The 26,641-nt window shown below is 37.5% G+C and overlaps 1 protein-coding gene across 3 annotated transcripts in view; it reads right to left on the bottom strand.

Annotated features, from left to right (window-relative positions):
• Positions 1 to 47: 47 nt before the first annotated feature.
• Positions 48 to 26,641, bottom strand: part of LOC128689176 (rotatin-like) — a 62,330-nt gene continuing 35,736 nt past the window's right edge. For all 3 annotated transcript variants that reach the window (XM_070085080.1, XM_053777324.2, XM_070085069.1), the window contains 8 exons: positions 24,141 to 24,799; positions 16,714 to 16,828; positions 14,725 to 14,952; positions 10,419 to 10,515; positions 8,876 to 9,002; positions 8,127 to 8,323; positions 6,869 to 7,001; positions 48 to 4,980 (listed from right to left, as the gene is read on the bottom strand). In XM_070085080.1, the coding sequence (XP_069941181.1) occupies positions 2,905 to 4,980; positions 6,869 to 7,001; positions 8,127 to 8,323; positions 8,876 to 9,002; positions 10,419 to 10,515; positions 14,725 to 14,952; positions 16,714 to 16,828; positions 24,141 to 24,799 (3,632 nt within the window). In that variant the 3' untranslated portion in view covers positions 48 to 2,904. The remainder of the gene's footprint in view (positions 4,981 to 6,868; positions 7,002 to 8,126; positions 8,324 to 8,875; positions 9,003 to 10,418; positions 10,516 to 14,724; positions 14,953 to 16,713; positions 16,829 to 24,140; positions 24,800 to 26,641) is intronic.

Raw genomic sequence — 26,641 nt, 5'->3', positions numbered from 1 at the left:
ATGCTGGAGTGCACATACACTTATAGTTGGGGAAGTCAAACGCAGAGTTCTTAACCATTTTTAACAATAGACAAGTCTTAAGTTATACACACACAACATACTTCAAAGGAGAGCTTATTATTATTTTAAGTAAAAATTACAAGTATGTGTAAACTGTATTTCAAACTCTGGACCAATGGTTATGTTGCAGACATATTATGCACAGCTGAATCAGCAAACATCTTTAAAGTTGTGCATCAAAATGTTAATCAAATTATTGTAAAGTTTCATGATGAATTACATGTAAATTCCAGATAAAATATGTTTTTGCAACTAGCATAAAATTGTAAATTGCTCTCCAAGGCATTAGTAGTTGTTACATTGTGCAAGTGTACTGAATCTGTGAAATGTGATCAGAAATGTTTGTACGTTTATATGACATAAATAAATCACAAAGTTTCATTACCCTACTACAAAAAAAAGTATTGTGTATCCTTTATGTACAGTACACAACACAGGATAATCTGAAGTAAAGAGAATACAAGACTGATTTAAAAGAAAAAAACAAAAAAGCACTGGACCTATTTGGTTATTCAGTGCTTAGAATACAAATTAAAGTTTGCAATTTTCTACTGCTACAAATTTTCTGCTATTATTACTAACTTGCTCCCCTCAAGGAAGATACTTTGATACTGGTGAGGGGCTCAAGATCCAAGGAATGTAGACCTAGTATCCCCCTCTTTAGATCAAACAAGATTGTTTCCCATTCCCAGGCACTGACTCGTAGGTTTGGCACACTCCCTCTGAATGTAATAATTACTAACTGTAACATGGCCATTTATATGCCATGTCACAGTTATAAATAAGTAACCAAAGCAATTCAAAACCTATAAATTTCATTCCACAATCCTCCAGAATCAAAGGAGAGTAAACACATCCCGTCTAACCAAAAAAATTGAAGGAAGGCAGGGTTTCCAGGTTTAACTGAATTAGTGAGATTTGATCTGCTCCAGTTGTTAGGATCAGGAAACTGTCAATGCTACATCTTCCATTAAAAGAAGACAATATGAGAATTTGGCAATTTTTTTTTTTTTTTTTTTTTTCAACAAGTCGGCCGTCTCCCACCGAGGCAGGGTGACCCAAAAAAGAAAGAAAATCCCCAAAAAGAAAATACTTTCATCATCATTCAACACTTTCACCACACTCGCACATTATCGCTGTTTTTGCAGAGGTGCTCAGAATACAACAGTCTAGAAGCATACACATATAAAGATACACAACATATCCCTCCAAACTGCCAATATCCCAAACCCCTCCTTTAAAGTGCAGGCATTGTACTTCCCATTTCCAGGACTCAAGTCCGACTATATGAAAATAACCGGTTTCCCTGAATCCCTTCACTAAATATTACCCTGCTCACACTCCAACAGATCGTCAGGTCCCAAGTACCATTCATCTCCATTCACTCCTATCTAACACGCTCACGCACGCTTGCTGGCAATTACAGGTGTATATATCTGTAGTGGAGAGGAGGAGGGATAGTGGTTGTCCTAGGAAAGGATGGAGGGAGGGGGTAAAAGAGGTTTTGTGTGCAAGGGGCTTGGACATACAGCAGACCTGTATGTGTATGTGAGATAAGTGAGAATGAAGATAAATGGTTTTTGGGACTTGACAAGCTGTTGGAGTGTGAGCAGGGTAATATTTTGTGAAGGGATTCAGGGAAACTGATTAACTAGACTTGAGCCCTGGAGGTGGGAAGTACAATACCTGCACTTCAAATGAAGGGTTTGGGATATTTGATGCATGGAGTGACATCTGAACTGTCACATCTGCAAAGACAGTGATTGTGTGTGAATGATGGTGAAAGCATTTCTTTTTTGGGGGGGGCCCACCCTGCCTTGGTAGGAAATGGGTGGCATGTTGAAAAAAAAATTATAGGCAAAATATACCTGTCCAATTATCATATTTCAAGGGAAGCTCTAAACCTCTTAAGAGTTATACAGCACCTGGGGGAATAAAGCAATCAGGTCCAATTCCTTGCATCAAGAGACCCCTCACAGGCACCAAGAATTCTACCTATCTTGGGGGATGTGCTTTTCCAAACCATGGGCTTCCTGTCTGGCTGAAGACCACAACAGACAATTTAATAAAGTTAAATGATGTGTGCAAGTACATAAAATATCAAACTAATTAAAAAATAGAGAAACTGATGAATGATGAACATTACTGAAACAAAAACATTACTAAGCCATGCAATGATAGTAAATGACCTGCAAAACCTTAAATGTAAAAATTGTGTTTGGGGTTAAGTGTTGCAAAAGAAAAAAATATAGATAAAATTCACAAAGGTTAATCATATTCATAAACTGTAGTATATATTTACTTTACGAATATGATAAGAATCATGAGTTTTTCATTCACTTATTTGCAATAAACTTTTACAAAACTAAAATATGTGGGTTATTCGATTTTGTACACTGTTGTGAAATGGACTGGAAAGAAAACCAACAAAATTTTCCTGGGAATAATCAAACCTTGGTTGCTGTAATGTATAATTTTAGCATGTATCAAGTGTGTTAAGAAAGTATGAAATGATTCATAAAGATATTAAATATACAGGAGCTATGTTAATGTACTGAAGCATACTGTGTAATACAAGGTCAATATATACCAGCAGAGAATGTCCAATGTTTGGGTTCAACAATTTTAAAAAGATAATTTTACAATAAATAAATAAATAGCAGGAGTCCTTATATAATGAAATCAAAATGTTGCAAAGAATTATATTCTCTGGTTACTATCTATATATACAGTATATATATTATTTAGCTATTTATGAAATAAAGCTACAAAAATAATATAGAACTGCTTGTTCTTTATAAATCACAGATAATAATGCCCCAAACAGAATAAATACTCTATGGATCAATTCAAGATATCAAGTATTTTCTTAGACAAGAAAGATTTTTTATCCATTTGTAACTCAATCAAGTTGTTTAACAAAGGAATAACTGGATATTGCTTGATTATTGCCTGTCCTCTTTGATTGTTACTTACCAGAGCCCAGAGAATTCCTAAAGCAATTTCTACCCACAGTTCAGTCTCACTGTTTCCAATGATGCCAACAATAGTTTTAATGAAATTATCTGAGGCCAACAGTGCATGAGCCGAGTAATGATTCAGGGACATGTTGGCCATGATTCTGAGAGCATCTGTCTGCAAGCTGTCATGCAATATAAGGTCTTGGATAGTGCTAAGCCAACCATATGTCTTGCAAACAGCTATCTGTGATTCATGATGTGTAGTTACAAGAACAAGGAGTTTCACTATGCTTGGTGTGATGACCATACCCTCTTCAACAGCTGCCTTGCACTGGAGCCACTTTATTAAAGAAGGCACCAAGTCAAGTCTGTTCATAACATAGGTACACTCTTGCACTCGTGCACAGTTGATTAAAACTGAAATTGCTGCAAGAAAACTGTCACGGGAAAAGTCCTTAAAACACAGTGTAAAACTTCTGCTGTATGTAAGCAATTTTTCTAACTGCTGACAGACTGCAGTAGTGATACATGCAAGGAGAGGCCTCTTAGTACGAGATGTACTGAGCAGTACACCTGGCAATCCACTTGTACGAGTCAGCAATAAACAAATTTGATGATGAGATGAAGCAGCCAACAAGAACTTTAAAATAGCTTCTAAGAGAGGCAGTGTTTGAATTGCAGGAGTCCAGAGTGGGTGAAGCAAGGGCACAAATGTTTCACCAACCATCAATAACCAATTGCCCCGTACCTCAATCCAGTTTGTTGCAATCTCTAGGATCTGTATAATTATACATATAGTGTCCTTAATTTCTTTAATCTTCATTAACTGAGCTGTAATATGAATATTGACATTCTGAAGCTTATTCTGGAGATCTGAGAATGACTTTGTAAGAGTAGGAAGCAAGAAATGGCGAAAATGATGAGCAGCTTCCTTGGCACTTTGTGAAGCTAATAATAATAATTTTAGGGAATCTAAAAGTAGGAAAAGATGCTCTTGGTCCATACATAAAATGTCAGTCTTCTGCTGTGCTGCAGGCTGCTTATTTGGATCCTCACAATCGGGTAAACCACATATTAACTGAATAATATGACGAGATAATTCCCAGCCTGGACACACATTCTGATCATTTAACAGCTGAACAGGGTCATCCAGTACTCTAGATATAACTACTGGAAGATCCTGTTGTGTGGATATTTCACTGTGAAACACCTCATGCAAGAGATTAGTTAAAAAAGCCACCGTAGCAGCCTGACGTTCAGCTGAAGCAGAAACGTGAAAGCCAGCTACCATAGGGCGGAGTATGAGTGCAGGCGACACAGAAATCCACTCAATGATACGAGCTGCTCCCCATCCTCTCCCACATACCAGGGCATTCAGAACTTCCAAACTAACTATAGTGACACTTTCCTTTTCAATACCTGAGGACAGCACTACTAAACTGAGATGCACAAGGCTTGTATCACGTGCAAGAGATGGTGCTTGTGCAGGGTCATATTTTAATACTGCTCCAATTAGCACCAGAGCCATCTCTACTGCTTGTAAGTAAAACTTTGAAGTTTTTATCTCCCAAACAATGAAACGAAGTTGTTTTATTATCAAGGATATAACATTATGTGAAGACAGCTGTGAAATCACTTGAGAAGGCTGGAGGAGGAGAATATTTATAAGAAGCCTCAACAGGGTTTCATATAGCTGAATTGACATAAGATGCGATACGCTTCTGTTATTTGAATTTCTGTTGCTCATGTTTTCAGTGGTATTGTGGACATCATTTTCTGACACCAAAAAAGAACTGAATCTACTTACAGAGAGATCCAACTCTCCTTGTCTAGAGGGTCGAGCGTTTATAACTACTGGCTCCTGAGAGACATGCAGCTTTGCCATGGATGAACACACCATACTGTAGAAACTGCAGTGCTGAAGCAAGACCATTAGTGCTGGCAAACCTTCGACTGATTCCTGGAATAATTAATATGTATCAAGAATAATGTACTGATTAAATTTATTTTGCAAGAGCATGTAAACTAAGAAAAGCAGCACCTACACCTTTTATCTAACACTAAACTGGCAAGTTAACTGATAAAACAATAAATTTTTGTTTTCTGGAACTATTATATTTTTAACCATTAAATTATGTAATTACCTCTCTGTCTGTCAGTCTCGCATGCATTTGTGTATGTGTGTGTGTGTGTGTGTGTGAGGTACTCACCTAGTTGTGGTTGCAGGGGTCGAGTCATAGCTCCTGGCCCCGCGTCTTCACTGGCCGCTACTGCGTGTGTGTCGGCATGTGTGTGTCAGCAAGTGTGTGTCGGCATGCATGCGTCTTCCCTTGTTCTTCTGTTCTCCAATGTCGTTTGATTTAATTCTGATGGCCTTTCTTCATAGATCATACCCCTAAGGTTTTGACCCAGTCTTAGTGCATACTTCTGTAATTTCTCCTGTTTCTTAACATGCTTTCTCAGGTATGGGTTACATACTGGCGCTGTATACTCCAAGATGAGCCTGACATCTATGGTATAATGCACCTGGAATGGTTTTTGCCGAGATTCCTAAAGATAGGCCATTCTCAGATTTGCCAGGCAAGCATTGGCTGCAGAGGTTATTCAGTTAATGTGAGCTACTGGTAATGTGCTAGACACTATACCTACTCCCAGGTCTTTGTCTTTGACTGAGGTCTACAGCCTCTGTCCCCAAGTCTATACTCCATGTCTAGTTTTCTGGTCCCTTCCACATCTTCATAACCTTGCATTTGTTGGGGCTGAATTCAAGCAACCACTTACCTGACCAACCCACATTTTGTGCAGATCTATTTGCTACTTTTCCTCATGAAGAGATATCTTCTTTCAATAAACTGGCCGTATCCCACCAAGGCAGGGTAGCCCATAAAGAAAAACAAAAGTTTTTCTCTTTAACTTTAGTAATATATACAGAAGGGATTACCAGCCCCTTGCTCCCGGCATTTTAGTCACCTCTTATGACACGCATGGCTTACGGAGGAAGAATTCTGTTCCACTTCCTCATGGAGAATGAAGAGATATATCTGAATCAATCCCAACTGGTATGTCATTTACATAAGCCAGAAACAGTCCAGACTTTAATATCAATCTTAATGGTATCCTGCTTGTTAACTCTTCTCAATTCTAACACTTGTTCCCACACATTCTTTGCCTCCTTCCCCTGAGATAGTCTTTAATCCATCAGAATACTCTCCCTGTTATTCCTGCCTGCACCTCAAGTTTTTACCCCAGTTTCATTGGGTGTTTGTTACTTTTTTTATTAGAAAAGTATAGCTCTACTCATGTATGTATTTACCTACTTGTGGTCACAAGAGTAGAGCTGTCCCATCTATAACTGATCAGCCTTAGACTAAGAGACTACTTATCTTCTGCTAAAGCTGAGGGATTGATTACCTCAAACTACCTCTCCACTTCATCTGCTGTCTCCAGGATTGCGATTCATCCCTGTATTTGACTGATAAAGCCTGCAGCACAGATGAAACATCTTCTCACTAAAGATCCCTAGCAATGTACATGTGTCTTGCTCATCAACTTGTCAGTATTGTATGCTATTTATAATATAATACTAATTTACCATACCTTTTTTTTGAAAATTTTCATTAATTTGCTATTTACAGTGTACAGTCTATCAAGAAGTACTGCTTCAACTCCCTATGGTCTGTCACTCTAATATCCTGGTTATTTTATTGTTTTGTATGCAATTCCCATAGGTGCAGTCATGTATGGGGGAAATGTATAAGAAACAATGCTCTTCATACAGTATACTGTCAATGACATTTTCTACACGAATCAAACTTAAAATATACAAAAAAAAAAAATTTTATTCTTACACCAGTGAGAGTATCAGTAACAACTGGAGATGTCCAGGGATTACTGTGTGTTGGGCCGGTTCTCGTCAACTTGATAAGGAGTTGTGCAGCACAAGTCCGGACTAAGCAGCTCCGACCATCTGACAGCAAATAACTGAGGAAAAAGTATAATCATCAGGCTCTGTGTTCGTTGCTTACGTTAAATACCATATGTACCATGAAACATTGATTTCTGGTTCCAATACCTACTTGACAGTACACATTTTAATGACTATATGCTGCTTTAAGGTTGTTATCATGCTGTACTGCAAATGCCAGGAAATATAAATACATTATTTAAACAAATATAGAAATGAAAAAATCAGTGAACTTGTTTTATGAAGTCTGAGCTAACAACTTCATCCCAATGTCAATTTTAGAATTTTTTATCATCTGAATAACACAAATGCAAATACATGTTAAATATATCCAATATGAGATTTGGTACTTAAGAAATTTGAACTTCTCGTTTCGTAACTTCTGAAAGTCCTCAATATGGAAGATGTGCAGTAATCTGGAGATATGTGGCAGTTTTTGAACTATATTATCTACATGCCTCTGGCAAGACAGTAATGGAGTGAGTGGTGACGAAAGTGTTTCTTCTTTTTCGGGTCACCCTGCCTCGGTGGGAAATAGCCAACGTATCGAAAAGAAAAAAGTTTATTTCTTATTATTATTTCACAGCATGCAACATGAATGATAAATTCATTATCAATACTTTATTTCTAGCTTTCAAAGGATTAAGCACTTGCCCATAAAGGAGGGAAACTTACAATTCGATAAATCGTAATGGCATGACTGTAAACAATATGTTGCATGGAGAGCACGCCATAGGCTCATGCCCTTCGTGCTGAGAGAAGGAAACTTATGTAGGAAGAGAGATAAAAAAGTATTTGGTTCCTTAAACTCTAGTATTTTTATTGCAGTCCTGGGTTGTACTATAAGCAACAGCAAGTAAAAGTTAAGACCTGAGAGTCTAGTCGGATAGAATGATTACACCAGGTGAAATAAATGAACCATTCCTGAAATTCCTCCTAACAAGTTAGAATGCCACAGCACATCTAATAGTTATACCACTAGATGACTCTGGTTATTGTGCTTGCAGCTGGCAAAGATGATTACAAGAATGTGGTTGGTTTTGTGTGTACCGAATAAATACATACATGCTAGGCACATGTAGCCTTCTTTGCCACCATCTCTTTCATAATAAGGCAACAAACAAACCTGACAAATTACATACCTTAAAGCAGCTCCCCATACTCCTCCCGAGGCTTGAGTAAGACTGTTGTGGAGGAGACTTAGCCCACAGGTTTGGGTAATTAAGGCAGAAGCTACAGCAAGCCCAATACTAGTAACACTTGGGTCACAGTACACCCACAAGGAGACTAACCAAGACCAATCCAGTACTCCCTCTTCATTTGACCATATTGCAGCATCCTGAAAACACAAAAATTTGCTAATCATTAACTTAAATACTAACTTTTAAATGTACATATAGTCATCCTACTGACCAAAATTGCTTTTGCAAAAAGCATAAAAGAATATTTTCATTCAATTTCATGCTCAATCACATGAAGTGCCACAAAATGATTACTTTATCATACTATCCTACATATTTACAAGAGATGTACATGTAAGATAATATATATGAATGTACACATGCAAATACAATGTATCACCCAACCAAAAACTGCCAAATACACATACATCTGTGTAAACAAAGAAAATGAAACAAACAGCTATGCACAGTCATATACTCAAGCTAGCATAATCCCAATCATTTCTATCTGCTCCAGGTCATGAACTTTCGTCCTCTTTAAATACTTGCTGATAATTATGATACATACAAACTGCCTTATTACAAATACTATTTATCCTAATTTATTTATTTTAATATTACAGATGTTAAAAACTGTAAAAACTAAAATGAATCAATCACTGAATATGAACAAAATAAGATGTAACTATTAGGGACACTGCACAATTCACCTGTGTAAGATCTCCTTCTGGATTAGAGAGCAAGTGTATCAAGGCAAGAGATGAGCACAGGGTCACCATCCGTCCCATGTAAGAGTTGTGCGCTCTCCCTCGACCAACATGGAATGTACTAATCAGCCTGTTCGTGTGTAACCCAAATGAAGCCACAGAAATAAATAAAATGCTAACTAAATGAATAAAATTCTAAATAAATAAATTAATAATTTTTACATAAATTAATGGGACAATATTTCTGCAAAACTTTAACCAAAAATTATTATATTATGGGAGGCACCTGTAGGTTCTAAATTTGTAAATTTCAACAATTCACATTTTTTCAAAACACACGTTTCTAAAATCTGCAGGCAATGAGGGCATTTGTGTACATAATCCTGTAAAATGTAGACATATGAAGGACAACCAATTATATTTCATATTACTACATTTTTAAGCAACTGCTTTTCCTGTATACGTTTGACCATTCACTGTATATCAAGAAATGTGAAAGCTGTCTTACAGTAACCATTTCCCAAGTCATGGAACATGACACCTAAATTGAAAAAACAACTGCAAATTTATAAAAGGATTCAAAATATTTCCCATGCCTAAATATAATTTTTCCTTAATTCTTTGATGGAAGTCGATACATTTTTTTTTTTTTTTTCAACAAGTCGGCCGTCTCCCATCGAGGCAGGGTGACCCAAAAAGAAAGAAAATCCCCAAAAAGAAAATACTTTCATCATCATTTAACACTTTCACCTCACTCACACATAATCACTGTTTTTGCAGAGGTGCTCAGAATACAATAGTCTAGAAGCATATACGTATAAAGATACACAACATATCCCTCCAAACTGCTAATATCCCGAAACCCCTCCTTTAGAGTGCAGGCATTGTACTTCCCATTTCCAGGACTCAAGTCTGGCTATATAAAAATAACCGGTTTCCCTGAATCCCTTCACTAAATATTACCCTGCTCACACTCCAACAGATCGTCAGGTCCCAAATACCATTCGTCTCCATTCACTCCTATCGAACACACTCATGCACACCTGCTAGAAGTCATATTATTATGATTAAAAGCAGAATTAAAAGGAATGTAATCTTCAGAACACAAATTAATAAAACAATCATCAGAATATAAAGGAACTCAAATAAATAAAACAATTATTTCAACAACATTTAGTGGTATTCACAGCTTCTGGATATGATAGATTTTTTGAATCACCTGGAACATGGAGGTATTACCGACATATTTCAAAATGCTTTTTCTAATACTATTAGCCTGAGAGAGATAATGGAAACTGTGATGTATGAGCTGGGTATTCATTTCATATAGTAATGTATATGGAATCTGAATCAACTCCCATTTCTTCAGAAATAACTATAGTGCTGATGAGAATAAAGTTTTATTTTGAAGACAAGAACTCTAAGCCAACCTAAATAATAGTCACTGACAGTTTCAAAAAATAAAAAAAATATTAATAATGAACAACCCCCTAAGATGATTAAACTGCAGAAAGTGTAAGGTAACTAATATAAAATGAAAATTTACCTTATTAAATGTGATGCAAGTTGACGTGAAAGTTCTTCACCAGGCCAACCCAATGCTGTTACTTGGACAAGACATTCTAACAAACATCCAATTATCACTGAAAAGAGAGAACTTATTTGCATTAGTTGAAGTGACATAGTTTCAGTATCACCCAATACACGTATATGTACAGTGGTATCTTGACTTACAAGTTTAATTCATACAGTGACCAAGCTCGTCACTCAATTTGCTCGTATATCAAATCAATTTTCCTCAATGAAATTAATTGAAATGCCATTAATCTGTCCCAGCCCCCCCAAAAAACACCCCAATGTTTTTATTACGGGTTTTTAACCCTTAAATGGTCCAAACAGATCAATGTTCAAATTCGTAGTGCTACAAAAGTAGATCTACTTTTTTTACATATTTTCAAATATAACAAAAAAAAATGTAGATAAAAGTTTTTTACATGTTTTCACATGTAAAACAAAAAAAAAAAGATCTACATTTTTTTACATACTTTCAGATGTTGAAAAAACGTATATATACGTTTGGACCATTTAAGGGTTATATAAGAAAAATGTATAAATAAATAAGAAATGATTTCTGCCTTTTTCACCAGGTCCCAGCAATGTTTTAGACATGCTGGAGTATATATGATACTCCTTGAAGCACGGTGTAAGATGAGTGTCACTCCACTGCTGACAGTGCAGCAGTGGAGTGACATTTGATGATCATGCACTGCCTTGTCTTTATTTTTCACTGTTACACATTAACATGTCTGTCTATCTGTTTGTTTCTATCTGTCTATTTGTCTGTCTAAATCTGCGTTTATCTCTGTCTCTTTTTTTATTATTTATTTTTTATTATTATCACACTGGCCGATTCCCACCAAGGCAGGGTGGCCCGAAAAAGAAAAACTTTCACCATCATTCACTCCATCACTGTCTTGCCAGAAGGGTGCTTTACACTACAGTTTTTAAACTGCAACATTAACACCCCTCCTTCAGAGTGCAGGCACTGTACTTCCCATCTCCAGGACTCAAGTCCGGCCTGCCAGTTTCCCTGAATCCCTTCATAAATGTTACTTTGCTCACACTCCAACAGCACGTCAAGTATTAAAAACCATTTGTCTCCATTCACTCCTATCAAACACGCTCACGCATGCCTGCTGGAAGTCCAAGCCCCTCGCACACAAAACCTCCTTTACCCCCTCCCTCCAACCCTTCCTAGGCCGACCCCTACCCCGCCTTCCTTCCACTACAGACTGATACACTCTTGAAGTCATTCTGTTTCGCTCCATTCTCTCTACATGTCCGAACCACCTCAACAACCCTTCCTCAGCCCTCTGGACAACAGTTTTGGTAATCCCGCACCTCCTCCTAACTTCCAAACTACGAATTCTCTGCATTATATTCACACCACACATTGCCCTCAGACATGACATCTCCACTGCCTCCAGCCTTCTCCTCGCTGCAACATTCATCACCCACGCTTCACACCCATATAAGAGCGTTGGTAAAACTATACTCTCATACATTCCCCTCTTTGCCTCCAAGGACAAAGTTCTTTGTCTCCACAGACTCCTAAGTGCACCACTCACTCTTTTTCCCTCATCAATTCTATGATTCACCTCATCTTTCATAGACCCATCCGCTGACACGTCCACTCCCAAATATCTGAATACATTCACCTCCTCCATACTCTCTCCCTCCAATCTGATATTCAATCTTTCATCACCTAATCTTTTTGTTATCCTCATAACCTTACTCTTTCCTGTATTCACCTTTAATTTTCTTCTTTTGCACACCCTACCAAATTCATCCACCAATCTCTGCAGCTTCTCTTCAGAATCTCCCAAGAGCACAGTGTCATCAGCAAAGAGCAGCTGTGACAACTCCCACTTTGTGTGTGATTCTTTATCTTTTAACTCCACGCCTCTTGCCAAGACCCTCGCATTTACTTCTCTTACAACCCCATCTATAAATATATTAAACAACCATGGTGACATCACACATCCTTGTCTAAGGCCTACTTTTACTGGGAAAAAATTTCCCTCTTTCCTACATACTCTAACTTGAGCCTCACTATCCTCGTAAAAACTCTTCACTGCTTTCAGTAACCTACCTCCTACACCATACACTTGCAACATCTGCCACATTGCCCCCCTATCCACCCTGTCATACGCCTTTTCCAAATCCATAAATGCCACAAAGACCTCTTTAGCCTTATCTAAATACTGTTCACTTATATGTTTCACTGTAAACACCTGGTCCACACACCCCCTACCTTTCCTAAAGCCTCCTTGTTCATCTGCTATCCTATTCTCCGTCTTACTCTTAATTCTTTCAATTATAACTCTACCATACACTTTACCAGGTACACTCAACAGACTTATCCCCCTATAATTTTTGCACTCTCTTTTATCCCCTTTGCCTTTATACAAAGGAACTATGCATGCTCTCTGCCAATCCCTAGGTACCTTACCCTCTTCCATACATTTATTAAATAATTGCACCAACCACTCCAAAACTATATCCCCACCTGCTTTTAACATTTCTATCTTTATCCCATCAATCCCGGCTGCCTTACCCCCTTTCATTTTACCTACTGCCTCACGAACTTCCCCCACACTCACAACTGGCTCTTCCTCACTCCTACAAGATGTTATTCCTCCTTGCCCTATACACGAAATCACAGCTTCCCTATCTTCATCAACATTTAACAATTCCTCAAAATATTCCCTCCATCTTCCCAATACCTCTAACTCTCCATTTAATAACTCTTCTCTCCTATTTTTAACTGACAAATCCATTTGTTCTCTAGGCTTTCTTAACTTGTTAATCTCACTCCAAAACTTTTTCTTATTTTCAACAAAATTTGTTGATAACATCTCACCCACTCTCTCATTTGCTCTCTTTTTACATTGCTTCACCACTCTCTTAACCTCTCTCTTTTTCTCCATATACTCTTCCCTCCTTGCATCACTTCTACTTTGTAAAAACTTCTCATATGCTAACTTTTTCTCCCTTACTACTCTCTTTACATCATCATTCCACCAATCGCTCCTCTTCCCTCCTGCACCCACTTTCCTGTAACCACAAACTTCTTTTTTTACTTCCGAAAAATTTTCGACCCTGAGAACGAGTTTAGGAGAGGGCCTCTCGACCCTGAAAGGGTTAAAGTGCAGGCATTGTACTTCCCATTTCCAGGACTCAAGTCCGGTTATATAAAAATAACCGGTTCCCTGAATCCCTTCACTAAATATTACCCTGCTCACATTCCAACAGCTCGTCAGGTCCCAAATACCATTCGTCTCCATTCACTCCTATCTAACACGCTCACTCACGCTTGCTGGAAGTCCAAGTATAATTATAATTAATATTATAATATTATTATAATAATTATATTATAATTAATATTAAAATTAAGTATAATTCAAAATGTTCTTTGTATTATGTAATATATCCATTACTAAAATATGAGAAAAGTATTTGAGGAAAGAAAACATCTTGAGGTGAAGGACTGGTTTGTCCCATTTTTCTCAATCACTGGAGAGGTGGAAAAGATTCTTCCAAAATGATATATGATAATAGTATATGAAAAGTACGCCAGTGTAAAAAACTAAGAACAAAAAGGACAGTATTTTTAAGTTTTCATAGTAAACAAACAGGCAATGCTAACAATTATTAGACAGAATTAATAAAGTAAAATACTAAACCCTTTCTCCTGTATACATTACTAAAGTTAAAATGAGAAACTTTTTTTTTTTCTTTTCGGGCCACCCTGCCTCAGTGTGATATGGCCAGTTTGTTGAAAGAAGAAGACTTGTTACTTGAAATTGGAACTGTTTTGTGGCACAAGAATGACTGGGGGTATATATCTAGTCCGGCAACTCAAATTAGTGTGGAAGAATCGATTCAAATCATCCTGCAAGCAATTCAGCAATGAGAGAATGAGAAACAATTCCTTGATACACTACAATCTTACGCATTCCTTAAATTAAGAATGACACTTTTATGAACGAGTTATTTATTTAGCAAAAATTTAGGAAAGCAAAATTATTTTTATCATACACATTAAAAAACTGCCAGTTTGGAGGGATATGTTGTGTATCTTTATACGTATATGCTTCTAAACTGTTGTATTCTGAGCACCTCTGCAAAAGCAGTGATAATGTGTGAGTGTGGTGAAAGTGTTGAATGATGATGAAAGTATTTTCTTTTTTGGGGATTTTCTTTCTTTTTTGGGTCACCCTGCCTCGGTGGGAGACGGCTGACTTGTTGAAAAAAAAAAAAAACATTAAAAAAATACACCTGATATCAACCTAGATTATAATTGTGAAGGTCATTGTTGGCAGTAAGGAGTGGCAGAAGACAATTAATTATGGTGGCTGCTAGCTGATCCAATGCAGCGCTGTCAAAGGAGGCCTGACAGGCACCACAGCAATGCACAAATTTCAGTACATCGCTGATGAGCTTAGTGATGGAACGGAACAGACGCATAGACATCAGGGCTCGTGGATTTGGATCACTGGCAACCCACAAAACACCACCTGTAAAAAAAAAAAAAACTTTTATCAGAAGAGCACAAACTTCAACTATCAAACAATTCTTTTTAAAAAATACTTTTGCTTTCCTTTACAAAGGGTCAATTAAACATTACAATATTTCTGAAATTTTAGAAGCTGGATTACATTACTACAATGAAGAACATTATCCTTTTTTTGTTTCAGAATAAGTAGCTGGATTAAAGGTAAAAGTGTTTTCAAAACTTGACATTTAGTGGGAAGGCTGTTAACACTTTCAGGTAAAGGATTTAGTAAGAGAAAACTTTAATGGCACAGGAAAACATAATATTACCAAATGCAAAGAAATAGAACAAGTAAATGAACCAGTAGTGAAAAAAAATCCTAAAAAATCCTACCCATGCAGGCTGAAAACAGCTGTTCATATTCAGTCATGCTCCTGTAAGGCTCACATCATATCAACATGGGAAAATATAAAACTGACAAGTCTCAGGAGGCAAGATTAGAAGAGATAAGTAGAGGTAACAAATATAAAAACTTCCTTCAGGAACCTAGGAATAGAGGGAATAACAAAAAAAGTGAACCCAAGATACAAAGTAAGCCTTTTATCTAACAATGCTTTACTCTGTCAAACAAAAAACCCCAGGGTGGACTAAATGTTGTGTTTTCATTCACTATTTAATGGTTTTTGCTGTCTATTACCTACCTGATTTAGGAAAGGATGGTCAGTCAAGACAATCCTACTGTACGCTCATATTGCTGTTGGATAAAGTCAACAGTTGTGAAAAGATTAAAGAGTGACCTGAAGTCTCAAAATTAAAATGTGGGAATACCTTAATACAGAAATGCAAGCTATAAATATCTGCTTTAATCTACGATATACTGTGCCTAGTGAAAGTATTGAATTTCATTATTCTTTGATGAATGTGTAATACAGCCTCTTCTCACTTAGTGACATCCGGCCCAAGAAAGAAGACAGAAGAAAGAAGAAGATGAACGACACCCCCAACCGGGGGCCACAGCCGGGTAACCATATGGAGAAGACCCGGGCCAGAAGTACCGGTGAACCTCTAATGAATGAATGAATGAACTTAGTGACATACTAGTTTACCAACGACTTGGACTTACGACTGGCTCTCTGACCAGTATGCATACTTAAATAATGTATATTAGAGCTGATTTCCTCTATTTATTACAATATACAGTACACTACTGCATAAACATTTAAAAATATACTAAAAATGTTATAAATGGTGCAAAGGCAACATTAAAACAATATCAAAGATGGCTGACACAAACCCACTACCATTATATTATACTCCTTGCTTAGTGACGAATTCATTTACTGACGTGGTCTTAGGAACAAAACTCTGTCGTTAAGTGAGGAGAGGTTGTAGTTACCACACTCGAGTAGTGAGAAATAAAAATGTGGCACTGTGGCTTACTTTAAAGGAAAAACAGGTAAGAAACAGGTAAAAAAAGTACAAGGAAAGGAATAATTGCATTTACAATATAATTGTATTTAGAGAATATGTAGTAGATTGGAGGAGACTGCCATCAGTAAATGTTAAGGCTTAAAATAGCTTCAAAATTTAACATAATCAAGTAAATCCTCACCTAATATCGAACAGTTGAATATGAAACTTGAAAAATATATTATATATACTGGTATACCATACAAGGAATAAATAAAAAGGAGGGCAAATGAGAGATTACTGAACTTTTGATAAAATATTAGCTCTCACTGAAAGTACAGTGTACAGTACTTTCACCAAGAGGATGACTTACCTGCACTCTGAAGTGTATGATATAAGGCACTTTTCTTGTTTTTAAGTTCATTCAGCAGTAGTGGAAGAAGTGGCGGACACAGAGATGTCCCGGCCTTCACAACTGGTATGTATATCTGAAAATCATTCTTCAATATACAACACTGTAGATTTTTCAACAGATACTACGTAATTACAAACTCGCGACAATATACAAAGATTTATGGCAAATGTATTTTCTTCTTTTTCTGGGGTCACTACCTTGGTGGAAGACAGCAGTTGAGTTAAATAATAATTAGTGAGAAGAATGTACTGCGACAAAACCAGACAAAATCCATGGGGCTATGGAATCCTCATACCAATTAACTGACAGTTAGGAGACAGGATTCCAGAGCTGAAGTTCACAACCCTTTAATAAAATTAGGCAAATGTAAACACATTTTCAGCTTCAGAAAAACTTTTGATACTATGCCAACATAAGAGATTGATCAATAAACTGAAGGTAAAAGCCAGGGTGCCAAGATATACATCACTGACTTGATAATTATGACAAGTTGCAGTCAATGAGGAGGTTGTAAAGCCAACAAAATGAAGAAGACATTACAGCAGAACAGAAACATTTACTGAGACATATTGCTTATAGACTAAGCCTTCTTCAAATTTAGAGAGAGCACTATACAAGGAAAGCATAAGTACACATAATTGGGAGAGCAGGTTACTGTCAGGTCAGAAGGGTGGCATGTGCTGAGGAGCACATGAGCTAAGGGTCCTGCGAACCAGCAACTAACCTGATTCTGGGTAATGGTGTCTATGGTATGCTTGCCACACCAATAAAACCAGCAATGCCTGCAAATCACTTCGTACCACGGATTCACACAACATGCATTGGTTCAGGGCGAGCATGGTTATCTGACGTGTTGAAGAAGAATTGGTAATCATTCATACCACTGACACCAACCATTATCCAGAGCCAGAAAATTTTCCAGTTGGTGAGGAGTATTTACACCAGTTCACATGTACCTCAACACAAACCACCCACTTCACCTGACATGGTCAGGTTCATACTTCACAACTCCTCCATTCTCCCTGCTAAGTATGCATATGCTTTCCATGTTTTGTTCTTTTTCTTTTTTCTTTTAACACATCAGCCATTTCCCACCAAGGCAGAGTGACTGAAAAAGAAAGAAAAAACCTTCATAATCATTCAACACTTTCACCATCACTCATACATAATCACTGTCTTTGCAGAGGTGCTCAGATGCGACAGTTTAGATGTCCCTCCAAACTGCCAATATCCCAAACCCCTCCTTAAAAGTGCAGGCATTGTACTTCCCATTTCCAGGACTCAAGTCCAACTAACTGGTTTCCCTGAATTCCTTCACAAAATATTACCCTGCTCACACTCCAACAACCTGTCAGGTCCCAAAAACCATTCGTCTCCATTCACTCCTAACACACTCACGCACGCTTGCTGGAAGTCCAGGCTCCTCGCCCACAACACCTCCTCTACCCCCTCCCTCCAACCTTTTCAAGGACTACCCTTACCCTGCCTTCCTTTCCCTACAGATTTATACGCTCTCTAAGTCATTCTACTTTGTTCCATTCTCTCTAAATGACCAAACCACCTCAACAACCCCTCTTCAGCTTCACATCCATGTAAGAGTATTAGTACCACTATACTCTCATACATTCCCTTCTTTGCCACCATGGTCTCCACAGATACCTCAATGCACCACTCACCTTTTTCCTGCATCAATTCTATGATTAACCTCGTCCTTCATAAATCCATCTGCTGACAAGCCAGCTCCCAAATATATGAAAACATTCACTTCTTCCATACTCCCTCGCTCCAATATATCCAATTTTTCTGTATCTAAATCATTTGAAACCCTCATCACCTTACTCTTATCTATGTTCACTTTCAACTTTCTACCTTTACACACCCTCCCAAACTCATCCATTACCTCTGCAACTTTTCTTTAAAATCTTCTAAAAGCACAGTATCATCAGCAAAAAGTAACTGTGTCAACTCCCATTTTGTATTTGATTCCCCGTAATTTACTCCCACCCCTCTCCCCAACACCCCAGCATTTACTTCTTTTACAACCCCATCTATAAATATATTAAACAACCATGGCGACATTACACATCCCTATCTAAAACCTACTTTTACTGAGAAGTAATCTCCCTCTCACCTACATACCCTAACCTGAGCCTCACTATCCTCATGAAAACTTTTTTTATTTTTTTATTAACACACTGGCCGATTCCCACCAAGGCATTTATTAACTTACTACCTATTCCATACACTTACAACATCTGCCACATTGCTCCCCTATCCACTCTATCATATTTTTTTTTTTTTATTATCACACTGGCCGATTCCCACCAAGGCAGGGTGGCCCGAAAAAGAAAAACTTTCACCATCATTCACTCCATCACTGTCTTGCCAGAAGGGTACTTTACACTACAGTTTTTAAACTGCAACATTAACACCCCTCCTTCAGAGTGCAGGCACTGTACTTCCCATCTCCAGGACTCAAGTCCGGCCTGCCAGTTTCCCTGAATCCCTTCATAAATGTTACTTTGCTCACACTCCAACAGCACGTCAAGTATTAAAAACCATTTGTCTCCATTCACTCCTATCAAACACGCTCACGCATGCCTGCTGGAAGTCCAAGCCCCTCGCACACAAAACCTCCTTTACCCCCTCCCTCCAACCTTTCCTAGGCCGACCCCTACCCCGCCTTCCTTCCACTACAGACTGATACACTCTTGAAGTCATTCTGTTTCGCTCCATTCTCTCTACATGTCCGAACCACCTCAACAACCCTTCCTCAGCCCTCTGGACAACAGTTTTGGTAATCCCGCACCTCCTCCTAACTTCCAAACTACGAATTCTCTGCATTATATTCACACCACACATTGCCCTCAGACATGACATCTCCACTGCCTCCAGCCTTCTCCTCGCTGCAACATTCATCACCCATGCTTCACACCCATATAAGAGCGTTGGTAAAACTATACTCTCATACATTCCCCTCTTTGCCTCCAAGGACAAAGTTCTTTGTCTCCACAGACTCCTAAGTGCACCACTCACTCTTTTTCCCTCATCAATTCTATGATTCACCTCATCTTTCATAGACCCATCTGCTGAGACGTCCACTCCCAAATATCTGAATACGTTCACCTCCTCCATACTCTCTCCCTCCAATCTGATATTCAATCTTTCATCACCTAATCTTTTTGTTATCATCATAACCTTACTCTTTCCTGTATTCACCTTTAATTTTCTTCTTTTGCACACCCTACCAAATTCATCCACCAATCTCTGCAACTTCTCTTCAGAATCTCCCAAGAGCACAGTGTCATCAGCAAAGAGCAGCTGTGACAACTCACTTTGTGTGTGATTCTTTATCTTTTAACTCCACGCCTCTTGCCAAGACCCTCGCATTTACTTCTCTTACAACCCCATCTATAAATATATTAAACAACCACGGTGACATCACACATCCTTGTCTAAGGCCTACTTTTACTGGGAAAAAATTTCCCTCTTTCCTACATACTCTAACTTGAGCCTCACTATCCTCGTAAAAACTCTTCACTGCTTTCAGTAACCTACCTCCTACACCATACACTTGCAACATCTGCCACATTGCCCCCCTATCCACCCTGTCATACGCCTTTTCCAAATCCATAAATGCCACAAAGACCTCTTTAGCCTTATCTAAATACTGTTCACTTATATGTTTCACTGTAAACACCTGGTCCACACACCCCCTACCTTTCCTAAAGCCTCTTTGTTCATCTGCTATCCTATTTTCCGTCTTACTCTTAATTCTTTCAATTATAACTCTACCATACACTTTACCAGGTATACTCAACAGACTTATCCCCCTATAATTTTTGCACTCTCTTTTATCCCCTTTGCCTTTATACACACCAATCCCCTTTTCTAAATAGATAAATGCTATGAAAACTTCCCTACCTTTATCTAAATATTGTTCACATATATGCTTCAAACTCCTTCTGTTTATATTACTAAACTTAAAGAGAAACTCTCATTTTTCTTTTTGGGTCACCCTGCCTCGGTGGGATACTGCCAATTTGTTGAAAGTAGAAGAATGTATGCTTCAATGCAAACACTTGATCTACACATCCCCTACCCATTATAAAGCCTCCTTGCTCATCTGCAGTTCTGCTGTATGTCTTACCTCTAATTCTTTCAATAATAACCCTACCATACACTTTACCTAGTATACACAGCAAACTTATTCCACTACAATTTTTACAATCTCTTTTGTCCCCCTTCCTTTTATATAAAGGAACTATACACGCTCTCTGCCAATACCTAGGTACCTTCCCCTCTTTCATACATTTATTAAATGAAAATACCAACCACTCCAACATTATATCCCCCCCCCCCTCCCTGCTTTTAACATTTCTGTCATGACCCCATCAATTCCAGCTGCTTTATCCTCTTTCATTCTACGTAATGCCTCACGTACCTCCCCCACATTCACATCCTGCTCGTCTTCACTCCTAAAAGATGTTATACCTCCCTGGTCAGTGCATGAAATTACTGCCTCCCTTTCTTCACTGACATTTAAAAGTTCCTCAAAAAATTCCTACAATCTACCCAATACCTCCAGCTCCCCATCTACTAACTTCCCTACACTGTTTTTAACTGAGAAATCCATTCATTCCTAGGCTTTCTTAACCTGTTTATCTCATTCCAATTTTTTTCTTATTCTCAGCAAAATTTCTTGACAGTGCTTCTCCCACTCTATCATTTGCTCTCCATTTGCATGCTCTCACCACTTTCTTCATCTTTCTTTTACTCTCCACGTACTCTGCCCTTCTTATATCACTTCTGCTTTGTAAAAACTTCTCATAAGCTACTTTTTTCTCTTTTATTGCACCCTTTACCTCATCATATCATCAATCACTCCTCTTTCCTTCTGCAACCACCCTCTTATAGCCACAAACTTCTGCCCCACATTCTAATGCTGCATTTTTAAAACAATTCCATCCCTCTTCAACCCCCCACTACCCATACTTGCTCTAGCCCATCTTTCTGCCAATACAGGTCGTCCATCACTAATCCGGCACCATTGGGACCTATAGTGTGCGGATTACAGAGTGGTTAGGTTAGAATGCACTTAATTAATTATCAATAGAGACTCTCTCTGCTACATCTTCCACATTTTCATCACTGCTTTCTCCTACACAGGCTTGCTCCTTTGGATTTACAACCATCTACGCAATTTCTGAGTCAGTATAATGATGAAATTTGAAATTATGCCAGCCAAAATTAGTGCCAGATTACTGATGGAACTGGATAACTGATTGCCAAATTAGTGATAGTCGACCTGTAGTTGCTTATATCTCACCCTAACTTCCTCTTCCCTTAGTTTATAAACTTTCACCTCCCTCTTACTTGCTGTTGCCATTTTCCTTTTGTCCTATCTACCTAGTACTCTAACTGTAGTTACAACTCTAAATAATGATCTGATATATCCATTGCCCCCTCTATAAACATGCACATCCTGAAGCCTACTTATTAACCTTTAATCCATCAATACATAATCTAACAAACTACTTTCATTACGTGCTATATCATAGCTTGTATACTCATTTATCCTCTTTTTAATAAAATATGTATTACTTATTACCAAACCTCTTTCTCCTGGCACCCCAAATTTACCTACTACTCCTTCCGCAACAGTTTTACCCACTTTAGCAAAATGGCCCCCTACATGTAACTCTGCAGATAATGTAAGCAGTGACATGGATGGAAGACAGCAAGAAAATGAAGGAATGGTTTCTGGAATTTAACCATAAAAAGGGCAAAGTAGCAATAATGAAAGCCAATGGAAAAAAACAATGACAGCACATTACCGGAGAAGGAAGAAACTTTTAGCATTAGAAAAAAAAAAAAAAAGCTATGGGAAGGATATCATAGTTAGCATTTCTCGTAATACACAAATAAAGTGGATAACATCACCAGAGGATGCATGACTGGCAAATGCACAGATTGTCTTTGGAAACCATAACAATAAATCAAAACTCTGTATGCCATACATGAAGATAAACCATACCACAGACGGGGATAGAATCCGTGATCAGAGAGTCTCAAAACCCCAGACTGTCGCATTAGCCACTGGGCCAGCTAACCACAATAAGATTCATCCAACTACGTATATTTCTACACCATAGGAAGATTAGCATAGGCACCACTGTGACCACAAATGCAAGTTTTTACAGATGAATCTCCAGCTAGCGTGGTCATGACGAACTAACACAAGTCCCCTCAAAGCCGTCAACATGACTCACGAAATCATGGTCACAGTGGTGCATATGCTAACCTTCCTATGGTGTAGAAATATACCTAGATGGATGAATCTTATTGTGGCTGGCTGGCCCAGTGGCTAACGCTACGGTTTGGAGTTTTGAGACTCTCTGATCGCGGGTTCTATCCCCACCCGTGGTAAGGTTTGTTTGCAATCTTCTCATTATGATTTCATGAGTCATATATGAAGATAATCCTCTGGTATGCAGTACCAGCAATGAGCCAAAGCTCACACTCCTTTTTTTCCACAATATCAAATAGATAATTACCAGTGAGGAGCCAACACTAAGTAAAAAAAAAAAAAAAATCCCTAAGCACACAATAGTGTGGAGCCCTCAACTAGTGAAACTCAAGAAAATACAAATGTGTATCAAAGCTGGTACCCATGTTGAGAAAAATAAGCTATGAAAAAAGAATAAGCGAGCTAGATGTTACTAGATGAAAGAAAAATAAGAAGGGATATACAATACCCTCTCCACTGTATAGTATGAGAGCTAGTTTTAAACTATTAAAGCCATTATGATGTATACCCCCTGCTACCACATAATTATAACCCTCAAATGATCCACATGGATATCAAAAAAAATTTCTATATAAAAGTAGAGAAGAAGTGGAATTAGCTGAACAATTACACAGTGGAAGTAGCCTCCGTACAGGGATTCAAATACGTATAGACGAGAGTACATACTTGCTAATGTTAGTCAATCAAAGGTTAAAAGTCTGAAGCAAGAGCTAGAGCTCACCCCCAAACTCAAATAGGTTATTACAGATAGGACATCAAAAAAAAAATAGTAAAAATAAATGAATCAAGATAAAGAAAAATACAGGAAAAGAAAATGAACAAATTAACAAAAAGGATCTGGGTATTAATTGAAAAGTAACCAACAAAATACACAAGCAGCCATCATGAACATGACCTAAATAATATTGTTAGTGTTTAATTATTATACATAAGAAATATTACCTAAATTCAACTATATATTTATTAATCAGTAATTGAACTGGTAAGAAAGAAAAAACTATGAATATTTTCAATTTTTAAATTGCAGTTTGCTCTACTGCAACACAGAATAAAAAAGAACAAATGCATAACTTACTGATAGACTGACAGATAGAAAGTTCAGTATGTGTGTCAGGAGCTGCTCATCAACGGAGGAATTTGGCTGGGAAGTGAGAAAACGTTGGAGGCTTTGGATCCACTGACTTGAAATAAAAAAATCTTCACATTTACATGAAGCAAACTGAACTTGTTGAATATAAAAACTCAGGGTATTGATGTTTTTCTTTACATCTTTATGTGAAGTGGCATTTTCAACATTTTTAAGTAACTTTGTCATGGCTACACTTAAAACTGATGACTTTAATAATGCTGCTTCATATTTACTTAACTGCAAACTGACAGAAAATTTGGATGTCTGATCAATCTTCTCAAGCCCTCCAACACAAGATGCTGCCCACACTGCTTTAAGAAAGTCAAGTACTTGCCAATCTCTTTCTTGTATAATCTGATGCACTGTTCTCATCTCCTCACATAACCCATTCCTCTCATGCCAGATATATGTACCACATAAAAAAGGCAAATGTAACTTAGAGGGCAGAAGTTCAGGTACACAAATAAAATCTTTCCTAACACCATTTACTTGCTTTTGTTCATTTTCAGTTCCCATATATATAATGACATCATTGAAGACCAGTAATGCCAGTAAACAAGATGCTTGGCTTCTAGTACGGTCGTCTGCATAATAAAGTAGTGCAGCTGAAAAATAGAAGTATAAATTAAGCGACTTGTTCAGGACAAAGAAATTTATGTACATGTACTAAAATTTTAAAGAACATGCCCACTTACTATTGTACAGAAAAACATTTTCATCAGGACTGATTGTATAAAATATGCCATAAATATGTATAAAATATGGGAGATGGCCGACTTGTTGAAAAAAAAAAAAAAAAAAAAAATTTGAATAACTACTAAATGCATGTGTACCATATTTTTTCCCAGATTCGTAACAAAGTAACTAGGGAGAATTTTACATGGCATTAGTTATGAACTAACACTAACATTTTCAAGGTGAGGCAATAAAAATTGTTTTAACCCTTTGAGGGTCGGTCGTATACAAATACGTCATTGAAGCCAGGGTCGGTCACGTACTTGTATGCCTAAATTCTAGCGCCTACAAATCTGATAGAATGGGTCTGTGTGGTAAGTGTGCGCAGTTTAAAAAAAATCCTGAAGCAAGCAGTGCATAATGAGAAAAAAAAATAGTGTGTTTTTTTATTTAAAACAGCAACATTCTAGTGTATTTTCGTATGGTATTTAAGGTTGTATTCTCATTTCCTTGGTCCCTTTTGATAGAATGGAAGATATATTACAGAAATAGAGATGATTTTGGTTGGTTTCATGACGACAAGTACCTTGAAATTGAGCTCAAAGTAGCAAAAATGATCGATTTTTGCCAATGTTCAAGAGTAAACAAATCACGCCACGCATCCAATACATGTCAACTGGTGAGTCTTTCACAAGTGCACTGACATCATTTATACTGTTTTTACAAAGATGCAGTAATAGAAAACCTTCTATTTTCTGTGAGAATAAAAATTCAAAATGGAAAGCAAAAGTAATGTAAGAGGGGCCTAGAGACGTGACTAATAAACAGATAAAATGTTATTTTAGTGCCATGAATGTCTGTCTTGTTTATTCTGGACCCTATTTTGAAATTGGCATCTTTTGAAATTGGCATCTTTTGAAATTTGTGTGAAATTGCCCAAATTGCCAATTTCTGACCATTTTATTGGGTAGTTGAAATTGGTAAATGGGCAGATTCTTGTACTCAAGCAATAGAAAAAATGGAGTTCTAGGGAAATAGCTATGGTTTTAGTCAACTGCAACATTGAAATTGGTCGAAAATAGACAAAAATTGGCGAAATCGCCAATGCGTAAATATCTTCGAGACTGCTAACTTCGCAGGAGCATAATTCCGTAATTTTTCCATCAAATTTCATACTTTTGGTGTCATTATGATCGTAAAAAGATTCTCTATCATTCCATAAGATTTTTTTTTTTTTTTCGAAAATTTTTCAACCCTGAGAACAAGTATGGGAGAGGGCCTCTCGACCCTCAAAGGGTTAAATGAACAAATTCCACTGTTTAAATTACTATTATACAAGATTCTAAAATTAGTTGGCAAACCAAAATTATGACACCACTATGAACAATTAGTAATAATAATAATAAGACCTTTCTTATTGTAAATGCTATAACAATACTGACAGGTTGAAGAATAAAGCATGTGAAACACTTATTGTTGAAATGTTTCACTTGCACAGCTTGTTTCCATAGTCAAATACAGATGATTATAACACTGGAGAAAGTAGAAGAGGTGAAGAGGTAATTTTAAGGGACTGACCACCATCTATGAAGGCTGAGGGACTTGTAATCTCAAAACTACCTCTCCACTTGTTCTACTGTCTCCAGTATTACAATCGCCTGTATCTGACTGAAGAAGCTGAAGAAGCCTACTGTGCTGGTGACACATTTAGACAATAAAGATACTATACAAAGTGTTGCAAAGGTGTCTTACTCATTAAGACCTTTTTAACT

The sequence above is a fragment of the Cherax quadricarinatus genome, chromosome 1 (genome assembly GCF_038502225.1).
Source record: "Cherax quadricarinatus isolate ZL_2023a chromosome 1, ASM3850222v1, whole genome shotgun sequence".
NCBI lineage: Eukaryota > Metazoa > Arthropoda > Malacostraca > Decapoda > Parastacidae > Cherax > Cherax quadricarinatus.
Note: the sequence above shows the minus strand (reverse complement) of the source record. Positions and strands in the feature narration are given on the sequence as shown.